The 12,164-nt window shown below is 40.9% G+C and overlaps 1 protein-coding gene across 8 annotated transcripts in view; it reads right to left on the bottom strand.

Annotated features, from left to right (window-relative positions):
• PDE1C (phosphodiesterase 1C) overlaps positions 1 to 12,164 on the bottom strand; it is a 370,389-nt gene that overhangs the window by 73,734 nt on the left and 284,491 nt on the right. For all 8 annotated transcript variants that reach the window (XM_055708673.1, XM_055708674.1, XM_055708678.1 and 5 more), the window contains 4 exons: positions 9,362 to 9,475; positions 8,315 to 8,497; positions 6,129 to 6,195; positions 439 to 555 (listed from right to left, as the gene is read on the bottom strand). In XM_055708673.1, the coding sequence (XP_055564648.1) occupies positions 439 to 555; positions 6,129 to 6,195; positions 8,315 to 8,497; positions 9,362 to 9,475 (481 nt within the window). The remainder of the gene's footprint in view (positions 1 to 438; positions 556 to 6,128; positions 6,196 to 8,314; positions 8,498 to 9,361; positions 9,476 to 12,164) is intronic.

Here is a 12,164-nt window from a genome sequence, read left to right on the forward strand (position 1 = left end):
AGAGCTGGATGTAGTACTCCAGCTGGGGTCTCACCGGAGCAGAGAACAGGGGAAAAATTGCCTCCTTCAACCCATTGGCCATGCTTCTTTTCATCAATTTGAATCTGAAGTCAAGCTCTTCTTTTTTGCCTGCACGCTTGAGAGTCCTGTGAATCTCAGGAGAATGACACCACCGTTCCCACAAAGTATGTGTGAATCAAATGTAAGATTTACCATAGTTTTCATAACAAAGCCTGTTTGGAAGTCTACTTCATGGCGTCCCATTGCAGTTCAAAGGACCATTTCAATAACAGTTGGTCTTGTTTACTGGGGAAAGCACAGTGTCCATGAAGACTTTCAAAAGGGCTAAAATTGCATTTTGAATGGAACAAAGCAGGAGGAGAGGGAAGTTGAACAAAATCCAAGACAGAAGAAGAGACTCTTCTTTTAACTACTGACCTTGAAACGGTTGATCAGATCATAGCGTGTGAGAAGTTCATAGAAAATGAATTTCAGCGCGTGATCCCCACTGGCATCATTTAGTGCAAATACATCAAAGGACCACTTGTCTACATTCTGCAAGAGTGGGTAGAAAAGACATTTAATTAATACTCAATTGCTAACAATTTACATCTACAAACTGAGAATTAGAGTGGTGATGTAAGCATAGAGCTTTTTTTTTTTTAACTTCTCCAATCCCATTTAACCATTGCACAGTCTTAATTTACTCATCAGCATTGTATGACTTGTACTTAAGAAGCTTCCACTATGAACACGTATGCTGTTTGTTTCTTCTAAAGGTGGCAATTCTCCACACCAGAATTTACTGGCAAAGTCTGAATCCACAACGATGAGAATCTTGGTTTGCTTTAGTAGCTGAAACATTGGGGTGGTCCTATTGGGGCTGATTTCACCCTCCTTTGTCCCCTACCCATGTGCTATGTCTATGAAAAAAAATAATTCACTTGGAAGGAAACAGGAATAAAAAAGATATGCTTTTGAATTATATCAAAGCCTTTGGCTTTTGCTGTTGCTATAGAGTTCTAATGACTTTATATTGTGGTGCAAAGCACTCCAAGGCTTTGCTCATGCTTCAAACACAATAAAGTGATATGTTTCTTGCCGTTAAAAAAAAAAAAAAAAAAGGCACCTATGGTCATATTTTTACCATTTCCTGTTCAATCAACCAAAATAACTGCTTAGGAGAATGGTCTTGCTAAACCCAAAAAGCAACTTAGTTCCTTTTGATTTTAAGATTAATCCTGAACTGTGATGATTGCAGCTTACATTGCCCAAAGACATTTTCCTTTTTTTGGGTTTTTTTTTGTTGTTGTTTTTTAAAGATAAGCGAGTGCAGTGGGGCTTTCAGAAAACTACAGAGCAGGAGAAAATCACAGTAATGTTACATTAAGTGTTAACAATGATAGAAAAAACAACCTTGATAACAGAAGAGAAAATATCTAATTACAGTTGGGAAAGTTCCAATCATCTGTAAATTAGATATTCATGCTGCAGGGTGGTCAGTCAAGAGAGCAAGGAGGGAAAGTTCACTTCCCAGCTCCTTGATAAGCTAAAGTATAAGGTATAAACCTTCTTGCAGAAGGCTGAGTTCAAATCTCAACTCTAAGGAAAGGCCATGAGAGCTGACAGCACTCATTATCTAGCAAGGTAAAGCTCCTCCATCTCAGAACTGGATCTTCCTGAAATCCTATTGAACTTTTCCTCTTCCTAGCAACAAAGAAGAAAGGTGCAGAAGGACTTAGGGCTACAAGAATAAAATACACATCAACCAGGCAGCTGCATCTGGCACAGGGCCAGCTCTCCATCTCTCTTGCTTGCTGACAACTTTGAGGAATTTCCCAGACGGATTTCTCCAATCCTTAAACCACAGATTACACATTGACATCTGTACACTGACATTTCTCTCCACTTTCAAACTCTGTGGCAGGTTACCTCCCAGCTCCTTGTGGCACTTTGACCATGAAAGATGACTACATTGCACACACACACATGCACAACTGCTCTCAACACAAGAAATGGAGGTTGGCTAGACCAGTGTTGAATACTGTTAAAGATTACAGTCCAGCCGCCTGGTTTTAGCAAGAACAAAACCGTTAAATTACAATGATCTACCAAGTTCTTAAAGCCCAATCCACCTTTGCTGTTTGCTGCCGTGCTCATGTTCCACGAAAGGACTAACTTCAAGTCAAACGCAAAGGACAGTGACCTTTAACCACGAGGTGTGGTCAGTCACCCATATGGCAGCACAGCTATAGGTTTTTGACATTCTGCATGAGATCAGTGTCTTTGGTACCGGTTCTCTCCATCACAGGCTGATCCTGACAGCCTTGCTACTAGCACCATGTTGATTACACAAGAGCTGAGTATGCCCCTTATGGAAGTATGGTCCATAGAGAGGCTGATAGGGAGTGACTATCAAGGATGCTGAAGATTTAGCTCCCCTTTCACCTATCCCAGTAAATCGCTCGCTCAGCAGTTGGTATTACAAACCGTGTGGAGCCCACACACTGAAGGCAGGGTCCAGCTTCTCTGGAGATGATATGTGGCCCAAGTCACAGAAGGGTAACCATAAACTGCAGCTTTTCAACACTTTCAGTAGGTGTTGGAGAGGAAAATCAATGAGAGGAAAAATTTCCACCAAGAAAACATGTTTAAAGCTCTTGAACAAACTTAGAAAATGGGCAAGAAAAAGAATGCCCAGAGCATCCATTTTAAATAATTAAATAATAATATGTCATTAATTTTTAATATTTAAGTAATATGTAATAAAATAAACTAAATAATTTTTCAGTACTTGAATAAATTTTAACTATTTTCCTGGGGTTCGAGTGTTTCTATTTTGTAATCAGCTATCTCAGTCAATGAAGCAAATTAATTTAACACTGGCATGCATAGAATATTTTTGTCCTCTGGCCTTGAAAAGAATGTCTTCACTATGCCGAAATTTCATTCACTGTAAAGGCAATCTTAGCTTGTAGAAATACATGGGGGTTGTTGCTTGATATATTTCTCCTGGAGTTTATGTTGTGTTCTTGCAGCAGATAACATTTGCCAAATCGTGAAACTGCACAACAGTACATCTGAACTGTTCTTTCGTACACAGTAACAGTTAACAACATAGATGGCAAGTTTCACAGTACAGCCATTTAGATTATACCAAGGGAGAAATCCCTGCTCTTGTCAAGACAACACAAGTTTTGCTATTGACAGTAATGACAGCAGCATTATACCCTGAACAACCAGGGGAAAAAAGCCTCTTAACAGAATCATGAAAGTGTCACAAACTGCTCAGAGGCTTGCAGCAACACCAGTTACGCTTTGAAAATCAGTGGATTTTATGACCTTCAAAAAACCACAAACCTAACACAGAAGTGACCCCTCTATTGGGAAGAGATCTAGAGAGGCAGAACTTTATGGATGTCTTGTGATGGGGGAGAAAAACTGTTTCTTCTCCCTAAGGAGAGCAGCAGAAGCAAGGGATGGGAAATTCTCTGTGCTACACATGTCTCTAGGTCACTGGCCCTGTAGCCTCAAAAAGTCCTGTAGTCAAAAGCTGCTCTAATGCATAGACATATACACACTAGGGTGTCACTGCAATGAGATCCAAGGTGTCTTCCTGCTCAGCCCTGTGGCCTTATTACTTGGTCATTGCCCCACTGCTTGGGGGAACCTAAACATGAAGGGAAACACCAGTTCTTCCTAAATACTCCATTTCCTGCCTTTCTCTCTGACCTTAACCTCCAACACTTGATTGGGTTTCTAAGCCAACGAGCAGATGCAGGGATACATGTTATTCTGCTCAGTGTTACTGGCAGGCCTGGCATTTTTCTAGCCACAGACACAAAGTCTGTACTACAGTCACTGCAAGTAACTACAGGTTCTGCGTTCATTACCTCTATATTAGCTAGCCCAGAAAATATTGCCATGACAGCACAGACATCGAAAAAGGCTGAAAATTTCACTTCCAAAGCAGGGAACTACTACAGCAGCTTAGCTAATGTCAAGTTCTGCCTGTAGAGCTACACTGCTCAACAGCAGATCACCACAAATTACTGGGTAAATTAACATACCGACTTCTTCAAACACGTTTAGATGCATGGTATGCATAGCCACCACTCCAAGGAGACACAAGGCTCATCACCCCTTTTGTGGCAACAGGTCTTGCATCATCACACCCATGGGATGCAGAAAGGCAATTAGGCTACTGCACTAGAAAAACCAGTATCCAAGAGAGACAGAGAGAGACATAACTGCTGGGCAATCAAATTAAAAAACTGCCTAACTCCTCATCCACTGAAAAAGCAAGAGAGATTATATACCTAGGACTTGCACCGCTACCATTCCATCTGCATTTTTTGCAGAAGATGCAGTATTTAATTGTTTTATTAAAACCAACTTCCTTTTGCCAAGCTGATTCCACAGCTTTGGGTTACTCAGTGCACATGTCCTGTCAGCCACGGCAGCAAAAAGGAGAGCACATAGCTCAAAAATAAGCTAGTTTTGACTCCATGTCATCTCAATCCTTGTCCTTATTAACAGGGCATTAAGGGGGAAGTTGGTTATGGCAATCCAGAACAGCTGAAGAGATGTGTATGGTACACTCCTACACCCTTTGGCATGCTTAAACCATAAGCTTGTTTTACAGAGCACACCAAGCAGTTGGCGAGTTGTCAAGTTTTCTCATGTGGCTTTACTGGACTGAAGTAAGCCACAAAATGGACCATTTTCCATTCAGGAGATGCGACTGGGAAATTTCAGATGAAGTAGTATTTCAAAGACAGAAGAGTTCTTCAAAACAAGTAACTCCCATTTCAATCACATCCACTACCAAACCCAAGGCTATCCAGGCAAAGACATATTCTCCAGAGTTTTGGAAAAAAAAATACATCCTAGAGTACACAGTGGCCAAGCGAGCATTATTTCACTCTGGGCAAAACTAGTCAAGGACTTCGTGCTTATTCACGTGTCTTAACTTACTGATATGATCAGTTCTCTTGATGACATGTAATCATTTGAAAACATTGAAAGAGGAGAGGGATTCTGTAGGCTTAAGTCAGCTGAGAGTAGCTAATGGGTTTTGGATTTGTATTGTTACCACTGAGAAGAGTATTGTTACCCAGGAGAAGAGGTACCATTATAAGGAAGTCCTCTCATGAGCTTGCTATGGGGTTTAGTTCTAAACGAACAAAGATCTAATTTGCAGGAGTGAAGCTAACGCTTGTCAACCTGCACTCGAAAGAAGGTCTGGATGGATGCTTTCATTTTGTACGTGAAAAGCATGTTTGGTCATTCTTCTTGCATTCAATGGACCTTCTGCAGTTCCTCCACACCTTTTCATGTACTATCAAAAATAAATAAATAAATAAATGATTCAGTATCCTACCTGTAGGTCTTCCCAGTGTGGAGTAGAGCAGTAGAATTGTTTCGTGAGCTTTACACATAATGTCCGTGTGTATTGCCCCACCATATCACTTTCTCACCATTGCATGGCATGGCTGAACCACATGCAACATGTCATCTGCAAAGCTGCTGTGTAGGCAGTTGGTCGCTAACTTGTATTTGTGGTCTTCATAATTCCTGCCTAAGTCAAGAACCTTGCAATTGTCCCATGGATTGAATCTTCCTTCCCACCTCCACACCCCCCGCCCTCACCCCCCAACTACTTCTAATTCATTTTCCTCTGAAACCTCAAAACTCATAAAAGGGTTATTATTCCTAAACTGGTTTTGTCGCTTTGAAAACCTGAAGCCAAGCAATACAAGAAACTCCCTTCTCTCACAGCAACTGATCCTTTTCCTTCTCCACCTCTCTCCATCTGTATTTTCTTTCTTCCCTGTGGGAGGTTGTGATTGATTCCAGCATGTTACTAAGTCCCCAGTTTAATCACTATAATCTAGAACAGAGCTGTAACCTTCACAACCTGAAAATGGCCACAGCCTTGAACTCTATTCTTTCCTTTATTCAAAGGATATTCCCTTAGGCCAGTAATGATTAATGTATGTGAACTAAACTAAATGTCAGAAGGAAGGAAAGGGCAAGTGCTAAGACCCCCTTACCAAGTCAAATATCACAGTGTTGTCTTGATGCTTTGTATAGCAACACCCCCAACACCTTTTTATTTGGATTACCTTTAGCACGCCGATTACAGCTGGTGGGTAGCTCAAACCGACCATATTTGAAGTCCGTCTGTACATTCTAGCAAAATAAAACAGGTAAGGCAACGGATAAATAAACAAATCAAAACAAACAAAAGTCATAAAGCAACAGACCATTACAGGAGACCTTATTTAGCCCAGGAAACCCTAAACAGAATGTGTTTTTTTTCTTCCTTCTTATTCCTAACCTGCACAATATGCTCTAAAATATTCTTATTGTATAGCCTAACTTGAGACTACACAATCCCCAGTATCTCATGGCTTGGTTTCCTGGCAAGACATCACAGAGAACATGCCAATATCAGGTCTTCATCAGAGGGAAAGGTTACACTCAAATAAACAAGATGCTCCCCGTTTTCCACTGCAGATGACCATACTGCTCTTTCAGCTCCCTTAGTCCTTGCTGGTCCACATGCAAGCCAATTCTGAACATGCTTCAGAAATCATTTGTTGTCTGCAACGAATCAACTCCAGTTCGGTACAGCTGTTACTTTTTCTGCATTTTTTTAAGATAGGTATAAAATATTTTGTCCGCTGTGTATGAGTGTTTGAGGGATAGAGGGAAAGAATAAGGCAATATCAACATCTGCAACCACACTAAACAAAGCACTGAAGTATGTACCAGATTTTAAACTTGTTTTCAGGCCACACTGTGTTTAGCAGGCTTGGTGAAGGCAGAAACACTGCTAAAGCTAAAATGCCTTTCCACAGGTCGCTCTTAATTCCACTTAGGCAACGTAGGACTAAAAGGGGATGATGGAAAGCTCTCTTTTCCCATCTGAAGTGATCCTGTGTCAAGTCTCCCTTCAGTTCCCTTTTGATTTGCCACGCTCTGCGCTCAGACCAGAAAAAAGGCAGCCCCTTTTGCATAATTACATTCACCCACTCCCCAAATTACAGAATTTCTTACCCCCTCTTCAATCCAGCAAGGAGACCCATAGCCTTCTCCTAAGTGACAGTTTAAGCAGTGACCCTCTCCCTGAGCTCAGGAGAGCCACCATCCTCCTCTGATGCCGTATCATATCTAAACGCTTCCTCCTTTGGGCCACATGATCCAGATCAGCTGGAAAACAGCCCCCTGCAGCCAGCTCTCTACAGCTCATTTACCTCCTTGTTGAAGCAAGGCCCCCACTGAGAGGGAGGGTTCATTCACAAATACCCTGTCAAATACAGGAGAAATGACAGGTTCCACCTCATAACAGTTTGCTGCCACTCTTAACACATGTACGGTAACTTTGGTACACAGATAACTACACAGGCCATAGACATGCCAGTGGAGGCTTCCGTGTGTCTCTGAGGGCTGTGGTCCACTGCTGTGCCCAGCACAGAGGGCTTGTAGGCTCTCACTGCCATTCTGATGAACAGCAAAAGGTGCTCTGCTTTTCCATTCCTGCCTTGAGTTTTGCTGCACAGACCTGGCACCTGCCATTTTTGCCGCTGCCTAAAGTCTTCTGACAGCTTCACATGTGCCAGCCCTCCTTCCAGCCTGAAGGAAGAATGGCAGTGAAGAGTGGTCACTTGAGAAGAAAAGGTAAGATTGGAAGTGAGTACGAATTGAAATGACTACATGTTTTAAAGGGTTCAGAAAGTAAAATGAGTTTTAGCAGTAGGTTCTAATGCAAATCACAACAGAGAAGGCTGAGAGGAATCCATGGGTCTTTTGAAATCCTCCCTGAGCTCCAGGCTTTTCCCGTCATTCTTGCTCTATAGTTCATTCCAGTAACACCATGATACAGGATTTTCTTCTGTTTCTTAGTAGTACTTCATGAGGAGTACTAGACCACAGAGTCCAACAGAGGCAAGGGAGGGCTTGGTCTGGATGGACTGAATTTTAAAAGCTGTCACTTCTGACCTTGGGCTATGCAGAGGTGCATATTCTCTGTCAAAATTATTCCAGCTGTGCTATTACATCTGTATTATGGCAAGAACAGACCAGTTCAAGCTGTTGCTTAAGCCCAGGTTTCAAGGTGCTATCCAGCTCTGTGTAGAAACATCATTAGACGCATAATAGTCTTCAATAAAGTCATCTCCTAGTTATTTGAGGTCTTCTGGCCTAAGGTATTCTCCTCCACCTCCTGTCTTTGTGTCATCACATACTACAGGCACAATTTGTGGTGCCTCGGCAGCTACTAGAACAAAGTAATTACATGCTCCTTTACCTTTCCACAAATATTCCAGCTTGTACTGCATGGACAATACTCCTGAACCGGGGTTTTTCCTCTGTCCTTTTGAGCATCATCCCCATCTGCCGTGTGAAGGTAGAAGCCAACCAGTCCCGGACCTCCGAGGGCACAGAGTCGGACTGAATGTCACTGAGCTCATCTTCTGTGTCCAGTAAACGCCTAGAAGGGGGAGGAAAAAAACGAGTAAGCAGAGTCCCTTGAAGAGCACTGCAACATTGTTAACTAAAAAGAAACTCACATATATTCTAATTTAAGCAGTTGTTAAAAGTCTTTGGTTTGTCAGCCCTAATGGAACACAACTGTTAAAGTCTTCAACAGATTGTCTGTTCTTTCACATAATTAAATATCGGATTATGAAACTCACTGGTAGGCCAACAAGCCAGAAGTATCAGCCTTCTGAAGCACAACTACACAATCACCCACTGACTTTTCACCTTCAGCTTGTCAATATTCCTGACCTTTCTGCCCTTCAGAGCTCATTTATGGTCATGTCTAACTACCCAGTTAGTATTGTACAGTCTTCTCCTTTCCCATTCTGGTCATCTGAGGTGACTCCACAAGTGCATTTAGCACTGGGGAAATGGCACAGAACAGAGAGGGGAACTCCTCTGCAATGTTTTACCACTCTAGCTCTATCATGAGCTGGAGTAACAAATTTTTTTTGTTTCAAAGACTTGATACAAGTAAAAGATTTAACACTATTTGAAAGTAATGCAGGAGCAGGAATTTAGGAACTTTCAGAAAAAGTGGGACACAATTATTATGAAAATATTTCTCCAAGAGAATATATATTAAATTCATGATTGCTTTTGATCTCCTCCCCTGCTCCAGGAAATTTAAAGAAGCTTTTAGACTAAGGATTGAAGATCTGTGCTATGCAGAATACAAAATTTTAATGATTAAAAACATATTGTCTGTGAGTAATAAATATTGGCTAAAACAGCCTTCCCAAATGATGTGTAAATTACAATTTTGTGTCATTGGTACTACATATAAGAGTGCTGACATCTGTACTTAACTCACCTAGTTTCATCAATGTATACTGACTCAAGAACAGTCGCAGCATATTCCAAATTCTTCTTTAGGTCTACAACGGAAGCTTCCCCTCTTTCTAACTGCTTTACCAAGGACCGTAATCTAGAGAAAAGGAAAACAGAAATCTGATTAGTAAAAAAAAAGAAATAGGTTTGAGAGTAGGCATCAGTTCAAAACCGGATCCAACATGAGACCTAGCATACATGATTGGCAGGTGAAAAATTTTGGAAGCCTACAAGGTTCTTCAAGCCATATACTAGAAACCAAGAAAAAAATCGCTTTTCAAAGATCAGTCACAATGATTCCAGACAAACGTCATATTTAGGCTCAAATAATTCAGTGAGTTATGCCCATTCCCTACTGATACCGAAATAAGTTAAAAGAGAAATCAATTGAAATTTAACACAGAAACTAAGAGAGGGCATTTTCATTCCAGCCGTAAGAAAGGAAGTAACTTCTTGAGTAGTACCTTTTGACAAATGTCAGCCAGTTACGATGACTGTTGTACATAAATGCAAAATTCTATTAAGAGTATATTTAAAAATATTGCAGAAATACTCTACAAGGTTACAATTTTCATTAGGTCAAGAGGTCACGCTTAGACTATTCCATCTATATTAAACAGAATTCATGGAAGTTTTTTTATCAGGTTATTATTATTATTTGGGGCATAAATAGACTTTCTGAAAACAAAAATTTATGCAGAAAATATCTCCTGTGTCAAAGACAATATATTTCTGCGATTTTCTTGTCTTTTCCTCTCCTTTACTCTACTTTCTGTGGCAAATTAGAAAAACATAAAATGGAAGAAAGAGAAGAAAATGTAAAAGTGAAGAGTAAAATCTAAGTATTTTAAACAATACAAGATTATACTGCTTACATATAGGAGAAGAAAATTGTAATTCCTTTAAACAGACAATGGGATAAATACTTGACAAGTTAAACATTTTTAAGAATGTCTTCATCCTTGTTAAACAGCAGTTAAATAAATATTCAAATGCACATTTAACAGTGTAGCAGTAATCACAAGTTGTTCATTTGTCCAGTTCAAGATGCAAAAATGGAGAAGCAGTCATGTCATCTAAAATTTGTCTTCAATTTAGGAGACTACTCTTCCTTAGCTATTTCTATAGTCCATGAAGAAATATAACCTTTCCCACAATGTAATTCAGAGCTACAGCCCAACATATGTGCCTGCTCCTGCTTTGTCAACCTCAGTGGGAACCCAGCCTCTTACAGTAGACTTGTGCATGAAGTTCTTAAAATAAAGTGAGTATCTGTATTCCCGTGGTGCTCACTGGGGCAGCAGTGCTATCAAGAGAAATCAGGTCTCCATGGGGCTGTATTTCATGTATTTCATGGCAGAGCTGAGGAGCAGTTCATCTGCCCATGTGCACTGCACCAACATCTCTTCCCAGCTGGGTTTCCTTTCCCCCCTTTCCCCACATAAACAGCAAGGCTGTGGAGAACAAAAATTATAAAAAAATATTAATTCTTCCTCTGGCTAGGTCACGTAAAAAACACTCCTACTGACAGTGGTACTGCTGACACATATTTACAACTTTACGTATTTAGCTTTACATACTACAAAGCTACATATTTAGCTTTACAAAGAAACTTGTGCAAGAAGCAGACCCTTCATCTCCAGGAGGATTGATTCATCTGCTTGTCGGCAGTCAAAAGCCCAAAAGTATCGTTCAACACCTCATTCCTGATGTCAGAATGGAGATGGGAAGGTCAGTGGGTGTACAAATACACTGAACACAGTTCTTTTCATCTCTGTAAACTAGGTGGAAAACATTCAACCAATTCTGGGACCCAGCTGAGGGAATCCATGGAGCAGCCTCAGCCCCATGGAAGAAGAAACATGGCTTGGTGCTTCCATTTCCCTCTTCCATGCAACTGCACCACCAGGTGCGAGCAGCAACACATTGTGTTTGATAAGCAGAGCTAGAAAAGGTGTGCCCCCACCTTTTATGTTGATTCCAGCCTCAGGCAGCACACATGGAACACAAACTCACCTCCTCCCTAGAGCCAAAACATTGATCCCCCCAACCCACTCCCAGCTTTCCTTGCCAATGCAAGAAGGAAGAGGAAAAAAACCCACAAACAACTCTCATGTCCAAACAGTAAGTGTTGGTTCACATGCCTCCTCCTTCCTTCATCTCGTGTATGGGGAGTCCAGGGATGTGACCCCTTAACTAGTTACCAGAAACACTGTTTGTACACAAGCCACAGGAGTCAATGCCACAGAAGGAACATTATCTTTGGCTCTTCCTGACTTTTGTTTCATTGATTTAGATAGCCGGCAGCTCTATGCCACAAGCCATTCAAAATTCATGTTCAATAATAGCACAGTGAGTAACAGTTGCTTCATGGCACCAACATTCATCATCAAAGAAGATTATGCAGAGTACTGAGTACATCAATCATTTGGAAAAACAGAAGTACAGTTGTTATAATAAAACTTTGTCACACGATCCGCCGCTCTCATGTGAAAAAAAATTATATTGTCTTTGTCTTACCATCTATTATGTATAACTATTTCTGATTCATTGAGTCACAGCAGCAGCTGTCAGTTACCTTTACTAAATAGGAGCCCAGTGATAGTTTGTCTTTGCATTTCATGTATCTCCATTTTTTTTTTAACTAGTCCTAAATGTGACGATAAAGTTAAGGCCGGGCTGTCCCACTGAAGGGCATCCAGGCAAATTTATTAGCTCAAAAAGTCTGTTTCAGGGTGGCTGAAATAATTCCGGCGTTCAATCAAATTCACCAAGCCATTCTGACT

This window comes from Falco cherrug, chromosome 4 (assembly GCF_023634085.1).
Source record: "Falco cherrug isolate bFalChe1 chromosome 4, bFalChe1.pri, whole genome shotgun sequence".
Lineage (NCBI taxonomy): Eukaryota > Metazoa > Chordata > Aves > Falconiformes > Falconidae > Falco > Falco cherrug.